The following is a 24,248-nucleotide window of genomic DNA, read 5'->3' as shown; positions in this document are numbered from 1 at the left end:
TTTGCCACAACTTACTTTAAAAATTAGGTTATTTAGCTTTTGTACTGATAAAAGAAGTTTTGCTGGAGAGGTGGGGGAGTTGCCATGTATGTCAAAGAAACATTAAAATAATGACATATAGCTGGCTCTTGTGAAGTGGCAGTGAAATGGAATTCGCTTTCGTAGAAATTTTGAATGGTCAAGAAAAATTTTAGTGGGAACAGTATATCGACCCAATAGAAACGTTTGTATTTCTCCTCTTATCTCTACTTTAGAAGAGTTTTCAATTTCGTACTCTAACATAATCCTAAGTGGTGATTTCAAATAATAATGGTAATCCTTCATTTTTGGATCTATTTTTAGTATGTGATCGAAATAAAGTTATTCACTACGATCAACTATCTGCTCCAGGTTTTTCAAAACACGACCTTATTTTCTTAGTTTATGATTTCCACGTTGAAAGACGTAGGCAAAACCATACCTTCGAATACAGAGATTTCCGTAATTTGAACTACGCCGCCTTGGAACAAAATCTTAATATTATTAGTTGGAACTCTTTGTAAGATATATCTTCGCCCTCTATGCAGGTAGAATTTTTTACTGAAAAAATTAATGAACTTTATTATAGTCATGTGCCCCTAAGAACTAAAACTTTCAGTCCAAATAGATAACGAGAAGTATTCTCTCTCTCATTAAAAAAAGAGATTTATTCTTCAAACGCTGGAAATTATTTCGCATTGACAGTTTTTATGTAAATTATTCCAAACTGCGAAACAAAATTATTCGGGAGATACGCAAGGCCAAAGCTCAAACATATTCAACACGTTTCAATGCCGCATTGGGAAGCAAAGATATTTGGAAGAATCTGAAAAACATAGGAATTGGTAAATTCGATAACAAATCTACAGATTTGCTTGACATAAATGCCCTAAATTTATCTTTCGTCTCAAGCACGACAGGCACCTCGCATTTTTCAGACCGGGTTAATTCATTGGAGAATAATTTATAAAATGCTAGGCCTAACACACCCCTTTTCGACTTCTCTCCCATTACCTCGGAGGATGTAGTTGAGGCCCTTCTATCGATAAAATCTAACTCTGTATGACTCTATATGATGCACCCTAAGTTCTTAAAAAATTTTCTCCCTACCTTGCTAACATTCATCACGAATCATTTTTAACTCCATTTTAAGAACACGTGAATTTCCTTCTCTATGGAAAAAAGCAAAGGTTATTCCTATACCAAAAAATCACAAAGGAGATGAGTTTAGACCTATATCTATATTGCCTTTCTTGTCGAAAGTTTTTGAGAGAATACTTCAAAAGCAAATAAACGAGTTTCTAACACGGTTTGACTTATTGACCTCAAGACAATCCGGCTTTCGAAAGAAAAATAGCTGCTTGACTGCCTTGTTAAGTGTTTCTGAGGATATTAGAAAAGCAGTTGATATGGACAACGTTACCTTTCTAATTCTTCTCGATCTCTCTAAGGCCTTCAATATGGTAAATCACAACATTCTTTGCCTTAAGCTATCAAATTATTTCAATTTTTCCTCCTCTGCAGTCGATCTATTGCTTTCTTATTTAACAGAACGTGAACAGGCGGTTGAACATAAACAACAAAAATCGATCTTCTTACCTGTAGCGAATGGTGTTCCACAAGGGTCAATACTAGGCCCCTTGTTCTTTTCAATGCATGTGAACGAGTTGCCTAGTATTGTAAAAAATTGTTCCATTCGCATGTATGCCGACGACACTCAGCTGTACCTAAGTTGTCCCTTAGGGATGGTTGAACACTACGTTGCATGTATTAATGAAAATTTAAGAAAAATCGATCAATGGTCAATAGAAAATTGCTTGCTGCTTAACCCGATAAAATCGAAATGCATCGTCATCGCTAGGGATAAGATGGATGTGCCATGTTTTCCTCAAGTTGCTCTCAAAGAAAATGCCATCATGTATGTCGACAAAGCTATAAACCTTGGTAAACCCATATCAATAGAACTGTGGGTAAGTGTTATAGTGTCCTTCGTATGCTTTGGCCATCTAAACATTTAATTCCAATAGAAATCAAAGTTCTTTTAATAAAAACGTTGTTTCTGCCTTTATCAACTTACGGTTGCGAAATTTTCTGCAAACTTGACTTCGAAAGCAAAAGAAAACTTAGTGTCGTCTTTAACTGTGCTATTCGTTATGTTTATGGACTTAGACGTTTTGATCGAATATCCAATTACGTGATTCAATTTATCGGAATGACATTTACAAATTTTCTCAAATATCGAACTATAATTTTTTTTCTCTGATATTCTTCAAACCCGACAACCTGAATACCTTTATAATGAGATAAGATTCCTAAACTCAAATCGTTCCGCTCAAGTTTTGGTCCCGCGTTTTTGTTGTGCGACATCTGAACGCCAGTTTTTTGTAAACTCCTCACGAAAGTGGAATTCTTTATCACTTGAAATAAGAAGTTTAAATTGCGCAAAGAAATTAAAAAATTAATTAAAACTGTACTTTAGCAATTAATTACAATTAAAACAATTAATAATACATTTTTTAAATACATCTTTTTATAAAATTGTATAAGTACCAATTCTTATTAAGATTTTTGTTATTATTATTCTCTTTCTTTTTTTTTTTTTTGTAATTTGATGTTTTAACATTTTGCTTTGCTGCTTTTTTCTTCCAAGCTGACAGAAAATAATTTGTATATAAGTGAATCCTTCGCTTTGACATTTCAACACTGTCAAACTCATCTTCCCAGCTGAGTTGTTAATTTTTACCAATTGTAACTATTTGATATTTTTTCAATAAATTAAGAAAGATTTGATTATGTCATATTGCTAGAAATCGTATACATTTTAACGTTTAGGATCGGCAATAGTCAACGATTGTTAACAATAGTGGGAAAAAAGAACAGGCCTCTGATGTTTAACACTTTCAAACTCAGCTGTCATTTAAAGTCTTATTACAATCAATGTTAGTTAAATATTTCTCATTTATGGATCGCTAAAAATCGAACAAGTTTTATAATGTTCAAAACAGTCGAAGCCTTTTTTTCACGCATCGCTTTGCTTATGGCCATCGAATAATCGAACGCATCCGCAACAAATGGCTTTATTATGTGAAAACTTGCGTAATTTTACGCGTTATGCAATTTGAAACCGTTAAATTTTTGTTCTACAGGGCTTCCGTTACTTTATAATAAAACATATTTTCTAAGATTAGCTTTCAAAACCGAAATTGAACGTAAAAAGTTTAATGGCACAATTATTTTATCCGGAAAATGCATTTTTCATTCTATTTTGTCAAAAAATAGTTTATGTTACAGTTTCAGACAAATCCAATGACAGAATTCTGTCAGAAAAATTCTTAAGCAAACATATTTCAATGACCTGTCGAAAATATTCAATTGATTGAATTCAATGATGAAGACCGATGATAGCAATTAATTTGGCAGTTTCCAACAAACAACATTTTCCATAATACATATATTGAAACTTCACTTATCATATAAAAACTTTAAGTTGCTAAGTGATCTATAAGCTTTAATTTTGTACACATATATTCGGGGTGTAAGATTTCCTCACAGTTCAATCATAAAAACGAGAAACTTGGCAGCACATAATTCAACACGTTCATAAATCTATTACAATTTACGCCATCTTTTTCGGCATCGCGAAAATAGACAACTTAATTTTTTCTTAAAAGAAGAACACTTTTGTTAGCCTCATTCCTTAATTGAAATAAAATATACTATTTTATCAATGTCAATAAATTGAAGACTAAAAATTATTGCCAAAATACAAATCTATTCCGTCGTGTGTTTCTTCAAAAGAACATTTATTTAATTTTGTATTTAAATCCATAAAAACTCAACCTACAATTCCATAACAGGTAAGCTGAAAACATTTTAATTTAATTACTATAACTTTTTGTTGTTATATATATTAATAAATTTTAATAAACGCGTATTTAAAGTAAAGTAACCGAGTGAAAATGAACCTAATCCCAGGCGAACCAATTCCGCCTGGCTTCGAAGATGAAATAAATCGTGTTCCTGAAATTCAGTCGACTATAAAAAACTATCGTGAGAATGCTCTCATTGGAATCGAGTACACCGTAGAGCTGCAGAACGATGAGGAACGTGAACCCTCCTACATGTGTTTGCTGTGCGAAAAACGCGGTGACCCACGTACCATCATTTGCCATTGGACTAGCTACAACCATCGTCTCAAGTACTTGGAGAAGCACTTCCCATCAGTCATTCGAGAACTGGCTCCGGTGCGCTACAAGCCCGATTCTCGTCAAGCTATGAATCATTTGATAGTTGGCATTTGCAATGCCATTGAACATCATTATGGTAGATTATCGGTTAGTGTTTATCACGCCGATGACTTTCATTCGTTGCGAGAACGCATAATAGAAGAAATAAACGAAAAGTACCATTACGACGAAAAGAGTGGCATATCATTCACCAATGCCATTGATCGCGAGTACTTGAACAAAAATACGCAGATTTTGCAAATCACCATCAAAACTCCGGCTTCTATTAATGCAGATGCAGTTCCTCTAAAGGATCGTGATAGTTTGGATGAGATATCGAGCGAAGAAGAAACAACACGAAAGGTATCTGGTGTATCAAATTCCAAGAAGAAGCGCAGAAGTCAGTCACCGGCTTATAAAGTAGCTCTTCCAAGAGTTCGGCGTTCTCCTCCATTCGAAGAGGTATTATTATATCCTAATGTTTTAATCATAATTTGTATAGTGTTTCTTACAAACGTGTTAACTCCAAAAAATATATACAGAGCAGTTTTGCGTCCTTATTAGATTTTTCTGAAATGATTTTAAAACATGTTGCAATAAGCCCTTATCGTTTGTTTACTATGAAACTGTGCTAAACCAATGTTCTTTGGACAAATTTTTTCAAAGTAAGTTTCAACTGAAAATTGTTTTCTTTAAACTGTTCGGTTACTTCTTCTACAAAAGCGATTTACTTCGGCCTTTTGGTAATTTAGATTGTTGAGACTATTCAATGCTCAAGCGGTTGTTGGCTTTTCCCCAATTTAGACTCTCGGCATTTCTGCCTTTTTGAGTGAGTGGTTTAAACTGCATTGTTTGTCCTCCATGCCTGCACCATATCACTGTTAAGGAATAAAAATTCTGCGGTTCTGTTTGATTACATTTTTTACATTAAACTTCTCTGACAACCAACCTATAAGTCGCTTTTATAATAGTAATTAGTTTATTCAAGATACCTCTTCTGTGCCAAACAATTTAGAAGAACTCCGATGACGCTGTCATAATGGGATTTGTCCATAAGAATGTCATTTCCCTGATATGTAGGTCCAGAAGTTAAACAACATTTTGCCCCTCAAAAAAGTCTTATTCTTATAATACGAAGTTATACCACAAAATAATTCTTATTTAAAAAAAATTAATTGCCAACAGGTTCGTCCAGGAGATTCCAACAAGAAAAACAATAACAGCAATGTCACATTACCAACACCTAAAGAACTTTCAATTCAAGCATTCCAAATTGCCCAAGAACGCTATAAATGGGAGAAATATCGTTGCATGTTAGAAATTGCAGTCAAAGGTCTTGAAAAAACCTTGAAAGACTATGAGAAAAATCCCGAAAAACATCCACTCTACCCAGAAGAATGGAAGAAGTTTTGGAATCGTCGCTACAAAGAATTGCAAGCCGAAAAGAAAGTTGATCCCAACAAGTATGACTACAAACCTGAATGGATTGTGTTTTGGACAAAACGCATGAAGGAAATACATAATACCGAAGTTGAAGAGAAAAAAAAAGAAATCAAAGTTAATCTTGGTCTTAAGGAAGACGAAGAAGAAAGAACCGATCAGCTCAAACAAAAGTATAAGGTTCAGGCGTCCAATGCTCATAAAAGTGTCCGTAGTTCTTCTGCTGAAAAACTATCCAAATCATCTGGATCTAATCCGCCGGCACCAAGTAATAAAAACGACTCTATACATAACCAAAAACCTTTAGCTGTAATTGATATAAGCGACGATGAAGAGGACGACCGAAAACACAAGTCTTCCAGATCGAAAGGTAAACGCGTCCGCCCACGTTCTCGTAGTCGAAGCTTATCGCCATTGAGTGACGATTACAGGGAATCACGCCACTCACACTCTTCGTCCTATCGTAGTCTATATGAACGGTCTAGGTTAGTTCCAGGGCGGTCGTCCCATTATCCACCATCACGGACAGTAGCTCCAGATTATTATCCTAGTTATCATAGTGGCCACTTTCCACCACCGCCAACTTATGGACCTGGTTATAGAGTCCTTGATCCGTACATGTACCCGCAGTATGAGAAACAGGGCAGATTTTCTCCTCCTCCAAAGGGTAAGTCTAAGGCAGAGGAAGTTAAAGAGGAGGCCGAAGATGAAGGCCCGCTAACAGTTGTGGCTGTTTTGCGGTTGCTGACAGCTCTTGAAGAGCATTTGGGAAGTTTGGGACCGAAAGTTGTTGATCTTTTGGGTAAGGCGTTGGCATTGGAAAAAGTGAAAGCTAATTCTGCCGATGATATGCTTGTGAATGAGGACAATTCAGTGTTTTTCGAGACAATTAAAGAAAAGTTAAAAGGACTCCTCATCGCTGATGTTCTAGATGATGCACAAAAAGTCAGAGCTGTGAAGAAAGCTGTTAAAAATATTGCAGCTATTATTCATCAAGTCAACGAAAAAGGTAATTATAATTTGATTATATTTTATAATTCTAATTTCTTTTATATAAATGTATGTAAACAATTTTGTAAGTCATATTCTCAACGACCGACGGCGGAATGGCGGCGGTTCGGTTATTTTTGTTTGTGTTGTGAAACAAAAATTTGCTAAGTGCAAAATGGTTTTTAAAAAATTAGAAATCAAAAGATAATCTTCAGAGTCGACAGGTAAGTGGTAGAATTTAAGCTTTTGCTTTTTTTAGATTCTCAATGGAAATATCCAATTTGTTGTTAAATGTACGGTAAGTCGAATTTTAGGTAAAGTTAAGTATTTTTATTTCGAAATAGATTCTAAGATTGAAAAAAGTTATTTAAGCATGTTTAATCGTGTAGGTATACAGTAAACAAAGTTGAGTAAGGGCTATTCATTTATAATTAAAAAACAAACCTTTATTCCGAAATACATATAGTCCAAGAAAATAAGTTGAAAATAGGAATTAACCTCTGAATGAAAGGTAGTAAGCTGTAGATTTGTTTATACCTTGCTTTTGATGTTTTTAGCATTATGCAAGAAGTGTCATAAATTCCATGTCCGTGTCGTAAGTTATGCACTGCCAAAAGTCTCAAAACCGCTTTGTCGAGATTATCTCTGTTTCTATAGCTCAAATCATGTTAACACCTTTACCAAAATAATTAAATATACAATTTGCTAAAATTTGTGTCTAAACATTGCAGAGAAAGGAACAAAAAGTTCTATTTCCAGCTTGTTATCTCTCACTCCGAGGTAAAATCCTTATTTCACTGGACTAAACTTTTTATATTTTTTTTAAGTCAGTTTCTAAATTTCAAAATGTAAATACGTATGCAAAGTTTTTCGTGATTTTTATTTCAAGTTCCTTTTTCTTGATGTGATGTGAAGTGCGAGTGATTAACGTAGATTTGAAGTTAATATAAAAAAACACGTGAAGTTGTCAAATAAAAAGCTTAATTCAAGTTACGTTTCAATTCAAGTTCAAGTCAATCATAGTGCTCAACATTTTTTAGGCTTGCCCGCGTTTCACCATTGTTTGTCCTAGGGAATTGTACAGGATATATTGCGCCGCAAGTACGGACATTGGGGTATCTGTACTTCTGTCACTATATCCTTGTGGGAAAGAGCCGGTTAGTATTAGTGACGTGATGGTTAGTGCGTTTTATCAGAAGTGTCGGTGCAATCCTTGCGTCTGTCAACTATTTTTTGTACGGGTACTACCTCTTGCGAAGAATTGATAAATCCTTTAAGAATAATTAGTGTCATGAAAAGAGCTTTCTCAATTTAGCCGTTTAGGATGGGTCATTAAGGGGGTCATCTCATTTGAAAGCCTGTATTTTAACGAATTTTTAGGATTTTTTTAACGACCAGTAAATAGATGGTTGCGTATGCCGATGATGTTGCTATCGCTGTCACAGGGGAACATCCTAATACACTGAGAGACCTCCTCCAAAATGCACTCAATATGCTCACTAGATGGGCTGATAACTGCGGACTTAGTATTAATCCTCAAAAAACAGACCTCGTCCTTTTCACACGGAAATATAAGATCCCAGTAATTGTACCTCCTTCAATAAAAGGTATACCATTTATTTTTACCAATGAAGCCAAATACCTTGGTCTGATATTGGACAAAAAATTAAGTTGGAAATCCAATATACAGGGCAGTGTTAAAAAAGCTACAGTAGCTCTTTTCCTTTGCAAGAAAGCTATAGGAAGCAAATGGGGTTTTCAACCTCGCATAACCTACTGGCTATACACATCGGTCATCCGACCAATAATTATGTACGGGGTTGTAGTATGATGGACTGCTCTGGAGAAAGTCACATACTTAGCAGAGTTCAGCGCACTGCATGTCTCTGCATAAGCGGGGCATTGAGAACCACATCCTCAGCAGCGTTAGACACTCTCCTCCATCTGACACCCCTCTACATCTTCAGTAAACAAGTGGCAGCGAGTACAGCGATAAGACTCGACGCCTCATCTCAATGGACCAACAACAATGTGGGGCATTCCATCATTTTGAACCTTTTTGGTTCTATACCAAAGTACATAGACTGCACTATACCTAAACCCCTATTTGGAAAAAACTTCCAGGTATCCATTCCATCCAGAGATGAATGGGAAGACAAAAAACTCCTGGATAACAAAAGTATTCACTTTTATACAGATGGATCTAAGACAAATGAGGGAGTTGGTAGTGGTGTGTACTCAGAAAAGCTTAATCTAAGCATCTTATTCCGCCTCCCTAATCATTATAGCGTCTTTCAAGCGGAAATTTTAGCGATCAAAGAGGTTCTCTCCTGGCTAAGAGAAAACGTGATATCAACTTCTGATATCCGCATCTTCTCTGACAGTCAAGCTGCTATCAAATCCCTTGACGGTGTCTCGACCAAATCTTTGACTGCCCTCGATTGTCGATCGTCTCTTATGGAGATGGCGCAGCAATTTAACATTCACCTCTGTTGGGTGCCGGGCCACAGAGACATCACAGGTAATTGTAGAGCCGATGAACTCGCTAAAAATTTAACCGTCATTACTATTTCACCTAAAAGGGAAAAGATAGGTATACCGATAGCTACATGTAAACTTATGCTAAAAGAAACAGCTTTTGCGATAGCAAATTCTAGGTGGCACAGCTTACCAACATGCGCAGCCACAAAACTCATATGGCCTTCACTGGACCTAAAGCCCTCTAAAGACTTGTTATCTCAAAGCAGACTTCATATTAGCTCCCTAATAGGTGTTCTTACAGGACACTGTCTTATAGGCAGACACGCAATACGACTTGGCGTAGCCTCAAATGACTTCTGTAGGAGCTGCATGGACGAAGAAGAAGAGGAAACAATCTCTCATCTCTTATGCACTTGCCCTGCTCTTTCACTCAGACGCAAACTTCATCTGGGGCACTACTCTTTTGATAATACCAGTGAACTAGCTCAAAATGGTTCGACTAGTTAGAAGTAATTCTCTAGATTCATGTGGTATCACAATGGGCCTTTCTCTTGCCTAAGTGTGTGGATTCTAAATCCGCAGCCACGTTAACCTAACTTACCTAAATAGATACAACTATATTAAGTTTATTATCATTTATTAACATAGTTCGACAGTATAAACATAAAATTTGAATTAAAAATATTGTAAAGAACACGAGTTACACCGGTGTGAACAACTCCACCTCGAAAAAATAGCCTCCTCTACGATTCCTGCTGATTCTCTTATCTAAAACAAAAAAGTAAACGGCGATTTAATCTATAAGCCTAAATGCATGGAATGAACTATCATCAAATGAATATACCAAAAATTGGACTTTTGGGAGACATTTGAAAATAAAAGTCGCGAATTTTGCGTTTTTTTTTGTTTTTTACTATAAAAAAAATCGAAATTTTTGGAATTTTTGCTTGTCGATAGTTCATTCCAGGGTTGTTGCGGATGTACAAATTTTGATATCCGCGGAAGCAGATGCGGATGCGGATTTTTTGAGACTCACATCCGCGAATGCAGATGCGGATGTTAGATTTTCTTAAATAAAAACAATTTGAAGTCCGGTAAAAAAGGAAACTTTTATTGATTATCTTTGCGTTTAATAATTTAATTTAAAAATGGCGGAGTTATATTTAATAAAAGACAAGATTGCAGCCTTCTCAGACTGTAATCTGTTTTTTAGTGGATCGTATATTAATCCAGCTCCACTAAATAGATGTTTGCCTGCAATGATGTCACCTGTATGGCGATCCTCGATCGCATTTTAATACGATTGATGTTCGTTCAAAGTTTTCTGATACTCCGGGGCAAGTTAAGCTTAGCAAGGAAACACTTGAGCTGGGATCTGTCCAAATATCAGAAGTAAAAAACATGTCATATTTTTCAATTCTTTGACTTTAACAGCAACTTTTCCGTACAGTTCATTGCAAATGAAATCAGTAAAAAAGTTTTGTTCTCTAAAATTATATTTGGGTGCTAGTCTTGTATAAAACGGCGAAATCCAAGTCCGTCTACAAAGTTAAATGGTAAATTGTGAAACACTATCATTTCTCCAATCAGTTTGTCAATTTTATATCAGTTGCTGATGCTTATATCCCATTTTTCCCTTTTGCAAAGATTCCTCTAACGAAAGTTGTTTGCTTCTTGTAAAGGTGTTGCAATTTTTTCTTAAAAGAAAAAAGATAGTTTCAAGAACATAACAAACAATTTTGTACGAAAAAAAGGAACTAACAAGCTATTTCAGAATTTTATGTTTATAAAAAAAAGTATCATACCTGCATCTTCTTTCTTTTTTTTAAACGATTTTCATTGTTGGCGCTCTCAAATAAAAAAAAAACTCTTCTGGGTGCTTTGACTTCAAGTGGTTTTTCAACGAAGAAGTCGTGTATCCTTTTCGTTAGTATGTTTTACGACATATTTTGGATTCGGACTTGTCAGGATCATTTTTATTTAAATTAAAATTAAAATAGATCCAGATGCTGCTTTTTGTTGGTGGCGGCATTTATGTTCTGGGTCACTTTTTCACTTAATATATAAAAATAAACTGTGTCCTCTGGCCACTTGCAGAGCTTTTATATCCTCAAATCTGTGACCATTGCAATATAGCATATGACATTTTGTTCCTTTTGTCGTCACCCACTTGGGCAGAGATTTTTGAATTTAAAATTTTTACTAAGGGTGACCCTTTCATCACTTTTTTTATTGATCATATTATAGTATGCCGTGCTGTTGCTATTTTTCGAATTTTAAAAAAAGCGTTACAAAACATCCGCATCCGCAACAAACTCCGCATCAGTTTATGTGGATGCCTATGCTGATGTTGGAATTATTGCGGATAATCCGCAATTGCGGATGCGGATGCGAATATTCGCAACATTACTAGTTCATTCCATGCGTTTACATGCGCTGAATCCAACCCATCAAATTTCAAGTTCGGTCAAGCCGTTTTTGAGATACGATGGAGGAAAGTTTGAAAAAAAAACAGTTTTGAGAAAAACTCGTTTAAAGTTTCCAGTCCTCTTAAATATGAAAATATTAACTTCCATGGTCCATAGAGTATTCCTTCCTCTTCTTCTTGAAACTCTTTCAAAGCTGATTTTTCAGCTCTTGAATCAATTCTGGCTTGTTTAACGGCATCACCTAAGTGCCGATCAGAATGTGAGATTCGATTTTCATCACGTTTCTCAACATAAGTATGGGCTTCGCGGCCTATAGGGCATCCCATAACCGACATTACTTTCAAATTACCTTCAAAACCTTCATTAAAGATTTCCTGAATAACTTTATCAGTAAGTTTACCTGGGCCTTTTCCACCGATGCCTTAATTTGTTTTATCCTTTTTAACATCCCGAAGTCGTATCTTTAAAACGACTTCGAATTTTTTGAACCCATCACATGGGATGACCCGCTTAAGACTATTGGTTCCTTCTATCCCTAAAATTGCTCGCACATACATATATAGTTGGGAGTTGTTTGTCACTAAGCTCTGATTCGTGAAAAATTTATTTTTTTATTTAGACAAAAAGGAATATCTTTAAAACAACATGAGGATTTATTAATTCATTGAACATTAGTTTTTTCAATCATCTGGGGTCCATTTTGCAATTTAATTTCTATTTAATTGAAATAACTCTTAAAGTACAAGAAGTGTAAAGGTTAAGATAGTTTGTTTTCCTCTTATACGCGCACTATCTTATGTGATTAAAAACTCTGACCCCTGGCTGTGGACTTAAGACTGATTTCACTGTACTTAACCTACTTTTTATAACCCGGTATAATATTTAGTTTGACCCCAAAAATGTCATCGTTTTTTTTTTTAACATAACATTAAAAAAAATAAACAAAGTGAATGTACATTAAATTTACAAACTGCACATATGCATATTTCCTTGAGAGTGCCTTATGCGGTAAGGAGGTCAATTTAATTCGAACATCAGTGAACGAAATATATAAGATAAGATCATGCATAACCTTCCATTTGCCCTTCTTTCAATGCTCATAAACTTAATTCATTTGCTTCCTGTTACAAATAAACAAAAGAAGGTCTCCGAAAAAAAACAACAAACAAATTAATTATCTTTAACCTTATCGAAGTTGCAAACACAAATGATAGCCATTGAAGTGTCTTCGTTTTTAACTTACGCAATACGATTTTTATAATTCACAAGACCTTATAATTATTGTTTGTTCATTATAAATGCAAAAATTATTATTCTGCGGTTCATTTGACATTTAAACGTAGTTGTCAAAAAGTGCGGTTTACAACAATAAAAAAACAAAACAAATCTTAGCATATTTTGATGTTTCTTCAATGTTTATATATATTTAACTTAATACATTTAGTAATTATAATTTTAATAATAAATTAAATTTATCCACAAATCGTATTTCCATAATTGGCAAACCAGTTTTCATGACATCTGGTTAAAGTAAATTTAAACAAAAGAAAAACTACACTACTGGATACTTTGCTCATCATCCATCCATCCATCTCCTCGTTGTGCACTTAAATATTAATTTGAACAGTTCTTTGTTGTGTATTTTTGTTGTTTACATTTAATTCACTTTATCTTCTCTCGGGTTTTTTTTCACCCTCCATCCGAATCACCAACATTATTATTTTCATCGTGAATGTAATTCTCTCTATGGGAAGGTGCTGCAGCAATTTCAAATTGACGAAAGAACATCATAGTTCTCGTGGACATGATGTCATTAGGGCTTTGTTTCAATGCTCCACTACTACTTGCACTGGGATTAATCTTTTCATCAATATCATTTCCAGAGAATCCCGTTGAATCATACCACTTTCGTTTCCTGGACATATCAGCACAATATTTATTCGTATTGAAACTCGTTTTGAGTTTGTTTCTTTTCTTTTAAGATTATATTTTTGAAGTTTACCGAACTATGCACTAGCGATGCCTGTTAACGACTGTGTGTTTATAATGTTTCTTACCTTTTCGTTTGTCCGTAGAGTCAACAGTAAATACCACATTTCCAAGGTCAACAATGGTTAAATTAAAACTCCAACAAAAAACAAAAACAACAACAGAAAAACTATCTTTGTATTTCTCTACCTATTCAATGTCAAAAGATGAGTTTACTTTTTCGTTTATGTTGTTTTTGTTTTTTGTCTGCTTAACTGGAAGTATATTCGCGTGCAAGAAAAAGGGCAATAGACTATGCTATGCGGCCAGGCCAGGCCGGAGTAGAGTCAATTAACATTTAGACGTGTTGCTACTAAGCTTGTTTGATATGCAAAACCGATCGCATTTCTATGTTTATAACATTTATTTTTGTTTATACTTTGGGAGGTTTGGTTTTAATAATTTGATGGCTTGATGGTTAAAATTATTGAGCTGTGTCAGTGACGTTTTCCAAAGTTTGTTTTGCCTTCTTTTGTAATATCCCTAAGCACTAATTGCTTCGTGGTAAGATCGCCAAGTCGATTGGAGGGAAGTGACAAAATAAATATATAATTTTTTTTTCGTTGACAAACTGAAGTAATATGGGTTTGGTTTACTTTGGCTTGGCTTACTAACTTCAATTATATTATAAGACTTGTTACAGCAATAATGCAATTGTTTGGTTTTTGTATTTAATATATCAACAATACAAAATCTGAGGTTGTCATTTGAAAGATTTTCTTCTTTTATACACATATTGTAAGTGATTCCAATTTTTGTGGTAGTCTGGCCAACCTTCACAGCCTACAGAGTTCATTTTCACGCTTTACCTGATATACTACACCATCCATACATGAGTTGAGTATATTTACCAGATGTATACGAAAAACATGAATACCATCGACAACGACGACGATGATATGACGATGGCGGGACTTAAACAACAACCTTGAGCCTACTTGAAGCTCTTGTACAACATATGAAAACGTATAGCACTAACATTTGCACGACTGATGACATTAATACTTCTTTTTGTTTTTCTTTTCTTGTTTTACAATTGTGGGTAAAAAAATTGAGATTGGTTGAAAAATTTAATAATTTTCCCATCGAAAGATTTATGTAGGTAATCATTGTCTTCCCACATTTGTTTTGTTGGTAATTTTAATTGTGTGTATGAAAGAGGAAAAAAGAAAAGGTGAAAATAGGGATAATGTTTTCCTTAAAAATAGTAACAATTAAAAATTGTTGTGAAAAAGATGCCTTTTTCTGAATTATGTAAAGTAGTGTAATAAAAGGATAAATAAAAATATAGGGAAATTAAGGCATAGTAAAAAATCATTTCCTTCTTTTAACCAAAGATTTTTTATTATAAACAATTTTATATCAAAATAGCCAGTTGTATTTCCCTCCTCCCCTCCCTCAAACGATTTTGCTGTAAAACCTCGTATTTTCAGGAACGCTCATCACCTTTAACCCCTGAGCTTATAAGCGCCAACTTTCTTAGCATTGATTAATGGGGAGTACAATAAAAAATCGTCTAGAATTTAACTAGTCGAAAACTTAACACAACTTCTTGTTGTTTAAGCGAAATGTAGCTGCCTTTGCCTATCGGATAATTAATAACATGCGTTAACTCAATATTAGCCCAGTTAATACGGTGATTTCGACTCACTTCTTTGACGGGGGCGCAACACTGCTTGACTTATTTTTGGTGAAATTAGGGATGTGGTTTTGTATGATCAACTCTCCGCCCCGCCCTTTTCAAGGCATGACTTAATATTTTTGACAATACATTTTAATCTTAAATATGCCGTCAAACAGATTTCATATCGTGATTTTAAGAATATTAATGGTGTGCACTTGGAGGAAGATACAAGAGTCATCAATTGAGATAACATTTTCTACATGCCTTCTTCCAATGAACAAGTTCAATTCTTAACGAACAAGATAAATCTTCTTTACGACACTCATATACCCCTGAAAACAAAATAATAAGCCCTGGTTTACAAATAATATAATATCGTTAATGCAAAAACGGGATCATGCATTTAATAATTGGAAGCGGTATCAATTGCCCGAGTTACGACTCACATTTTGTTCTCTTCGGAACATAGTAATTGCGGAAATTCGTGCAGCTAAATCTCAAATTTTCTCTAAGCATCTAAATGCTTCACTGAATGGGCGACAACTATGGAGAAACTTGCGAAACGTTGGCATTGGAAATTCGAGAAATGCGTCTGCTGTAGATCTTGATGCAAACACACTTAACGAAGCATTTGCCTCATGACCGTCACCTTCGCCTTTGCCAATAACATCTGGGGGTGTCTCGTTTGCGGAAGACTCAGATCATCCTGATTTCGGTTTTTGAACAGTAGATTCTACTGATGTTGTAAAAAGCTTACTCTCAATCAAGTCTAATGCTATTGGTGTGGACGGAATTGATCTAAAATTTATAAAAATGATTCTGTCATTTTTGCTGCCTACCTCACGTTTACATTTAACTCCATTTTAATGTCTGGAGTTTATCCTGACATTTGGAAAGTGGCAAAAATCTTGCCACTCCCTAAAAATGCTAAAAATACCGAATTCAGTCCTATCTCAATTCTTTCTTATTTATCTAAAGTTTTTGAGAAAATTTTGCAGAAACAAATTAACGCTTTTCTTACGACTTACTTCATGCTTACCTCGCAACAATCTGGTTTCCGAAAAAAGCACAATTGTATAACTGCGCTTTTGAACGTAACTGAAGACATTAGGCAATCGTTGGATAGGGATGATGTAACTTTTTTGGTTTTACTTGATTTCTCCAAGACATTTGACACAGTTAATAATGTCATACTTTGTAACAAGCTTATGCAGCAGTTTAATTTTTCAACAGGAGCCGCAAAGCTCATATATTCATATTTAAACAAGCAGTCCAAGCTGGTGACAGTTTGTCCAATTTTCTACCAACGTTATCTGGCGTTCCTCAAGGATCGATACTGGGTCCTTTACTATTCTCAGCGTATGTAAATGGACTACCATCTTTGATCGATAAAAGTTCATGTCACTTGTATGCCGATGACGTCCAACTATATTTAAGCTGCCCTCGCGGATTTATTGACAATAGAGTCTCCAATGTCAAGTAGGACCTTGAGAAAATTTTAAATTGGTCCCATTTCAATGGTCTTTTTTGAATCCGAAGAAATCTAAAAATGCTTAGTTATCTCAAGAAAGAACTTAGATTTTGTTTACTTTCCTCAAATTATTTTAAGTAATGATCCAATCGAATACGTACAGACTGCAAAGAACCTTGACGTTACATTTAATCGATTTTTGACTTAAGACGATCACATAAACGGACTTGTCGGCAAAATGTATGGTGCTTTACGTACACTTTGGGTAACCCAGTAATTTACGGCAGTAAAAACACGAATGCTGCTAGCGAAGACCTTGCTTATATTTATTTTGAATTATGGATGTAAATTATATTGCAACTGTAGATATGATAGCAAACGCAAACTTAATATTGCTTTTAATAATATCGTTCGCTATGCTTTTGGTTTACGTAGGTATGACAGAATATCTAACTATTCTTCCCTGTTACCAAATATGCCCTTGGAAAATTATGTAAAACTTCGTTGTTTAATCCTCATCTCCGATATATTGCTCACACAACAAACACAATATTGTTTTGACAGAATATGTTTCCCCACCTCTAACAGGACTCGTAAACTAGTTCACTCTCGCTATACATGCTTAACATCTGAGCGTCAATTTTTTGTAAATTCAGTTCGCCTCTGAAACTCCCTTCCACGCTTTATTAAATTACTTTTCGATTTAAACTTATATTACATACTTACATAGACCGTATAGAAAGTTCTTAAATATAAAGTTCATAATATAAATAATTGAAATGTCATTTAATAATAATTACATTGTGATTCTCATTTATAAGCTTGTAACTACCTTATTGGTATTGTATCTAACAGTAACTAAGCATTGAAATTGATCAATAAAAAAATAAAACAAATAAATAAAAGAGGTGTTGCATCAAGGGAACTGAGCAACTCTAAAGTACATCTTTTGTAATAGAAAAATGTGAAAAATACCGCAATGTGTTTGGTTTTCTTAGGCGATGCAAGGAAGGAACCTCTGATTGGGTTACTAAAGATTGATTCATTGTCGTAGTTTAATTTATAATGAATATTAAACTTACAATAATTCAGATAGGCCAATTTTGGCCAACTAGTTCGAGAATTGCGACTTGTGTATAGCGAACAACACGAGTAAAAATAGCGTCAATCTTAGCTGATTTATTCCTGTAGACCTGAGGCTTTACATATCCACAGATAATTTATTGAACGGTGTGACATCGCACGATCTAGGGAATTAGTTTCCCGTTGCAAAATGTGAAATTAAGTGCTCACTAAAAGGATTTCACAACATGTCCATTGTTTTACGCCTTCTTATTTAAAACCATAAAAAAAATATGAACCAATGATTCCATCAACACATAAACCACACCATACCGTTTTATTTTAAATGCATGTAATGGTAACTCTTGGTGCTTTTGAGTTGTGCATCAACATGAGCGTTCAAAACTATTAGAGGTTATAGAATCGTTACCTTAGCTATGTCTCGCTTGAACATTGTTGTAATATCTCATGTCTTAGCTTTTTTTACCGTTATGTTAGTGGATTATGCTCTACTGAATTAGCAGAATTATATACAGTTGTGTTCATAAAAATAGCAGTGCTGGTCACATTTTATTAGATTGCCAATTATTTAAATAACGGATATTCTTACAAAAAAATTATAATGCTACTTGCATCTAACGGTCTTTCGTTTTCATATTAGAGACTTTTAGCTTGAAGTTATACTCTACTTTTCACGGTGAACACACATTATTTCAAACTCTCTGGATATAGAGTGTTCATAAAAATAGCACTGCTTTTGATTTTATAATTAAAAAGTGTAAATTTTTTGTTTTTAATTTTTCGGTAAATCAATATTTTAATATTTAAAGTTTTAAGTATTTGTAACATCTAGCATATAAAAAATTAATAAATATTAGCTCAAAAATAAACAATGGGACGGTCACGACATTGCACCAAAAAATTCGAAAACTTATTAGAAAACTGCGTTTGGAGGGAAAAACCTAAAAAAATATTCAAGACAAGGCAGCTCACTAAAAATGGTCAGTAACGCTTTAAAATGGCAAAATAAACCCAAAACGATAGGCCCGAAAAGGATGACTACTGAAAGAACTGACAGAAAAATTGTTCAGTTAGCAAAACAGAACCCTTCCATAGGCTCTAGGAAAATAAGAAATGGACTTCAAATGTCTGTTAACGCTGTCACAATACGAAGACGTGTTTTATAAGCGAAGTTACCAGCCCAAAGACCACGCAAGGTATCGTTTTTGACGAAACGGCATGTGGCCGAGAGAATGAATGGAGTTTGTTAAAGCGCATAGTGATTAGACAAAAGAGAATTGGACGAATGATCTGTGGAGCGATGAAAGCAAAATCGTCCTTTTTGGGTCCGAGGGTCGTCGGGAATATGTGAAAAGACGCTAAAATGCAGCAATCGATCCACGGTATACTATAAAAACAGCTTGCTTTTCATATTACGGGGTCGGGCCTATTTATCCTACCGGGGGTATAAGGGATGCAACCTACTATGTAAAAATTCTCGAGGAGGTTATGTTACCCTATGCTGAAGAGGAAATGCCGTTGGTTTGGGTATACCAACAAGATTATGACCCAAAGCATACGTCAAAAAAGTCAAAATCATGGTTTGCGCAGAAGAAGTTATCCGTTATGGAGTGGCCCGCTCAATTCCCCCGACCTTAACCTCATCGAAAATTTGTGGAGATGTTAAGAACGCAGTTCATAAAGTAAAACCCAAGAGTTCGAAAAATTCGTGGGAAGCAGTGCTTGATTCGTGAAACGCAATACCAGTCGTGAGGTGTCAGGTTTTAGTGGACTCGATGCCACGTAGAAACGAAGCAGTCATAAAAAACAATGGTTATGTAACAAAGTACTAATTGCAAGCTAACATTATTTGTATCCTTTCATATAACTTATTACAGTTTTTCTTACTTCTTACGTAATAGATCCAGTACTTTGTCAGGCGCTGCTATTTTTATGAACAGCCATATATTTTAAAAATGGTTTTTACTGTGACAAAGCTAACGCTAAAAAATCGATAATACTTATTTTCTGTTATTATGAATTAAATATTTTTGTTTGTTATAAGAAGTTAAATGAAATATTTTATAACGTTGATATTGAAGGCCTTTTTGTATTATTTGGAGAGTACTGCTATTTTTATGAACATAACTGTACCTCTCTTTAATCAAATCAACCGTAATTCTCGCGCCTGCAGGAATGCTCACCAAAAACCAAAGTACACCAACACCTCCTTTCGAACCTCCATTCCCTTTCGTAATGCTCGTAGTTTGTCTATGGTAGCCGAAAGTTTCACCCAACTTTTTCTACTCAGAACAATGTGCTTAGTTTTACCCACCAAGATATTTTTCTATACTATTTATCTAACGGGTTAAACTAATTAGAGTGCGACACTAAAAAAATTGCCTTTACAAATCACAATCGAACTTTTTCGGACTTAGCAAAAAAGTTTTTAGTTGTTTTTATTCCTGAAAAATCATCTAAAGTGGTAATAACACTTTAACACTTCGACTCATTAAGCTGACGGTATTCGTTATGTTCAAGACACAAAATTATTGATAACAAAAAAAACTATGTAATGTTAAGGATCTGAAAATTATTGTTGATCTTATATTAAAAATAAATCCAAAAATAAGCAAGCTTTTAAAATAAATTAAGATTTATGTACTTTTCGGTTTCGGTCTTCTCAGTACGTAAACTTTATTTATTTGTTTGTTAAAGTGAGGCTCTAAAAACTAGGAGGCATTAAATGAATCAATTGTGCTTAAAGTTGGTGATAGATAATTTTTGCAGTTCCTGGATTTTTATTGGTATGTTTTTAGTAAAGGTATTTTTTTGAATAAAAATGGTAAACGGTAAATAAATAAAAACCGATGAATGAATAAATAAATAAAAACTTAATTCAAAATAATTTAAGATAGTTAAATAATTTAACAAAACTGTATTGATAATATTTTATAAGACTAAAGGCTGAAAACAGTATAATAAAATAAAGTATCCTTTTTTTTTAAGATCATAACTAATAAAATTAAGACATGAAGACATTTATTTAGAAAAATGATGAGTCTTTGCTGACACAATAGCCTTAAAATTATTTTTATTAAAACATAAAAATAAAAATTATTTTTATTAAAACATACACATAAATTATACAAAATTATATATCCAACATAATAAAGATTTTACAATTTGTAGTCAATTTACAAATATCAAAGATTTATAATTGTATTTAAGAGAAACCGCTAATCAAGAAAAAATGATTATATTTCAATCTTATTGTTTACTATAATTTAACAAGCCATAATATATTTTTTTTAATAAAGGACACGTTAAAACACCTCATTGTTTCTCCTTAGAAAATCTAAAATACAATTTCGAACCTTCGGTTTATGTGTATTATTTTTTAACAATACATTTTAAGAATAGCCGGAAGTTATGTTATGTGAAATTTGTGAAAAAGTTGCGCAGAAAAAAACTCCTGTGATAAATCTGTGAACAAGAAACGTGCCTTGAGGACCTACAATAATATAGTTCAAAACTACCACAGTTGATTGTGTAAACAGAGCACTGTCATGCAATTATATCTTGTCCTCATATGTACATTGTACACATAGCAAGTGAGTAAGTTTAAAAATTATCTCGATATTCCAGATATTAAAATATAATATGGTAAATATTAAAGGAGGTTTTCAAACAAATTAATATGTTCTTTATATTTTTATAAATTCCAACTATAATCATTTTTTTTTTATAAAATCTCACTTCCATAAAAATAAAACCGTTTTCGCGTTTATTTCAAATGCCTAACGATTGACAATTAAAGTCTCATAGGATTCGTATTTGATCAGTTAAATACGAGTACATTTTAATTTAAATTCCTAGTAGTATGTTTAAGTGCATTGTTTAAAGTATATTAAGGTGTAAAATGCTGATTTTATGTTTCCAGTGTCCTTAACAACATTCACAACGGAAGGCAAGTTTTTTACGGTAGGATGTAGAAATAAATAATAATTATTTTATTTTCAAAAAAATGTATTAAATTTTTAATATAACTCAAAATCCTAGATACATTTCTAACAATTTAATTTTTTCCCCATTTTACTATTTTCGTGTTGTTATAGGAAAATCAAACAATTCTGCTGATTTAAAAAATACCGATGAGAATAAACTTGCCGAAGATAAACCAAAAGTTCCAAAAACTTCTAAGCCAACAATTGCAGATTTACCATTTGACAGACAAATTGTTTCAACAAAACTAGCAGCAGCTTTAGTTATGCAAGGACGAGAGGATGTTTCGACAACCGATATGGATAAACTTATTTATTTCTTTATACTTTTGGTAAAATTGTCAAAAGAAAAAGAAAAAGTCGACGGAAAGCCAATTCAAATGAAGAACGTACTAACTGAGTTGGGTATAGCTCCAAAAATAAGTCCGGAATTGGTTGAGGAGATAATTGAGCAGGAAGTTGCTACAATGGCAGCTGAAGTTGAAATGGAAGTTGAAGCCAGTGAAAAGGAAGCAAATGTCTCGAGCAGTGCCAATGCATTGGAAAGCCTAACCGATTCCGATTTGCAGACTTTGTTGCAGAACTTCAAGCATTTGTCAACTGAGGAACAACATCACTTGATTGCGCATTTGAAAAAACTTGAAACCGCTGATCCGTTGCGAGTTGAGAAGCTCCGAAAATATGTTAACTTAGATACAGATGCGAAGGAGCCATCTGGCTCAGTATCAGCTGGCAGTGAAAATAAATTTTCAGAGTCATCAAGATCGAAGAAAAGCGCAGCAGACGACTCCCCGCCACCAAGAAGCAAAGATCAGTTTACCGATGACGATGAGAGCCGCGGAAGTAATGTGCGGAAGTTTATTGATGATGATGACGAAGATGATGACTATAATTTCGAAGATGTATTCAAGGCTGCTTCAAGTAATATCACCCGCAATTCTGAAGATCGATCAAGACACGCCCCAGCCAATAATCGTGCACCATCGCCACCTGCAACTAAACCTCAGCAGCACTCAAACCTTCGACAGGTACATATAGAAAAATCGCCACCTCCACCCGTGCTATCAAAACAATTAGATAAGTCAACAGCAGACTTCAAGAAAGCCCTTGCTGGGGTTTCCATAGCAGATACTCAAAATCTCATTGCGAACCTTATGGGTTCGTTGCAGCAAAGTTGTGGAAAATTCAATCCAAAAAACGATGACGCCGCAGGTTCTTCAGAAGTAGAGCAGCGCAATGTTGTTGCACCACCTTCAAGGAATCCTCAACAAAGTGCGCAATCGTCTGTTTCAGTGCCCTTCTATCAACAACAGCAGCAACAACTGCAACAGCAACAGCAACAACTACAACAGCAACAACAACAACAACAAATGCAACAGCAACAAATGTTATATCAAAACATGTCTAATCAACAGTCTCAAGATTACTATCAAGGCTATAATAACCAAGTAGCGTATCCTAACTTTAATTACTCTGGTCCAATGCAACCGGGTATGACGGCCCCACAATTGGCTCCATTTAATGCAAATTTTATGCAGCAACAAATTCCCGATCAAGCAAATTATAACTGGAACACCGGAAATGGTGGTTACAAGTAAAATCTTAACGCCTGTGTCGTGTCGTATGCTTGAGTGTTGTGTTCCCGTGAATACTTAGAATTAAATATTAGTTATTTGTAAGATGCATAAACTGTGAACTTAACCAGAAGAAATAATATACATATATATTATACAAAAAAAAATAGTGTTACCAGTCGTACACAACAAGAACGAGGATTGATTTGTTATTCTAGATGTGTGCTACAATTTTTGGAGATCTAAATGTTAATGGTAAGTACATTTTCTATATTAGTTTATTGTTTGTAAATATAATTGTTTTTTTATTTTACTTTTTAAACAAATAGACAAATTTGCAAAAGACGTTTCGGGCATTCGTCGTTCTACGGGCGTGAAATGTTTAAGGAACCATTAGTGATTAAGTAACCAACAGTTCCGTAGTTATCACAGTTTTGTAATAATTAAAAAAAAAATATAATTACATTATATAAACAAAGTTTAATCGCAGCATTGTTCATAAACTTGCTTGAAAAGACCGTGTTTCTGAAACAAAAACATCTCTTCTTCTTAAATGTTCTTAGGTGACAAAAATAAAATACAAATCATTTTGTGGATAATGTTTTTTTAAATTTATTTTATATAAATTCAACGGAATGGGTAAGCAAATAATTTAAAAGGGCTTTAAAATTTCAAAATTTATATTAGTTATGTATATCGATCGTGTTGATGCAGTTCCCAAAAGTTAAGGCACGTCTTTTAAAAAAATGAAATCGTAAGTTTAAGAGAGACAACAAATCAGTCACTCAAATCAAGAAATCATATTAATTATGGATGAAAGTAAAATAGATTTAAAAACAATTGACTAATGTTACTAAAATTTGACTCAAATAAAAAAAAAAGAATAGACTAAGAAGTGTGA

The 24,248-nt window shown here is 34.1% G+C and overlaps 1 protein-coding gene across 1 annotated transcript; it reads left to right on the top strand.

The window, feature by feature from the left end:
* The first annotated feature begins 3,661 nt into the window (after positions 1-3,661).
* LOC129944611 (uncharacterized protein CG7065) lies at positions 3,662-23,946 on the top strand. The gene is made up of 5 exons (XM_056054155.1): positions 3,662-3,875; positions 3,960-4,706; positions 5,430-6,693; positions 21,888-23,602; positions 23,677-23,946. The coding sequence occupies exons 2-4, from the start codon at positions 3,978-3,980 to the stop codon at positions 23,369-23,371; spliced, it is 3,477 nt and encodes a 1,158-aa protein (XP_055910130.1). The 5' UTR covers positions 3,662-3,875; positions 3,960-3,977; the 3' UTR covers positions 23,372-23,602; positions 23,677-23,946.
* Positions 23,947-24,248: the final 302 nt, after the last annotated feature.

This window comes from Eupeodes corollae, chromosome 2 (genome assembly GCF_945859685.1).
Source record: "Eupeodes corollae chromosome 2, idEupCoro1.1, whole genome shotgun sequence".
Lineage (NCBI taxonomy): Eukaryota > Metazoa > Arthropoda > Insecta > Diptera > Syrphidae > Eupeodes > Eupeodes corollae.
The sequence above is the reverse complement of the archived record's forward strand: the minus strand, read 5'-3'. Positions and strand labels throughout refer to the sequence as shown.

Excerpts from the sequence above, each read along its gene's own strand:
- LOC129944611 (XM_056054155.1), top strand. The coding sequence starts at position 3,978 with ATGAACCTAATCCCAGGCGAACCAATTCCGCCTGGCTTCGAAGATGAA. Across the intron at positions 4,707-5,429 it reads GTTCTCCTCCATTCGAAGAG|GTTCGTCCAGGAGATTCCAA; the intron begins GTATTATTATAT and ends AATTGCCAACAG. Across the intron at positions 6,694-21,887 it reads TCATCAAGTCAACGAAAAAG|GAAAATCAAACAATTCTGCT; the intron begins GTAATTATAATT and ends GTGTTGTTATAG.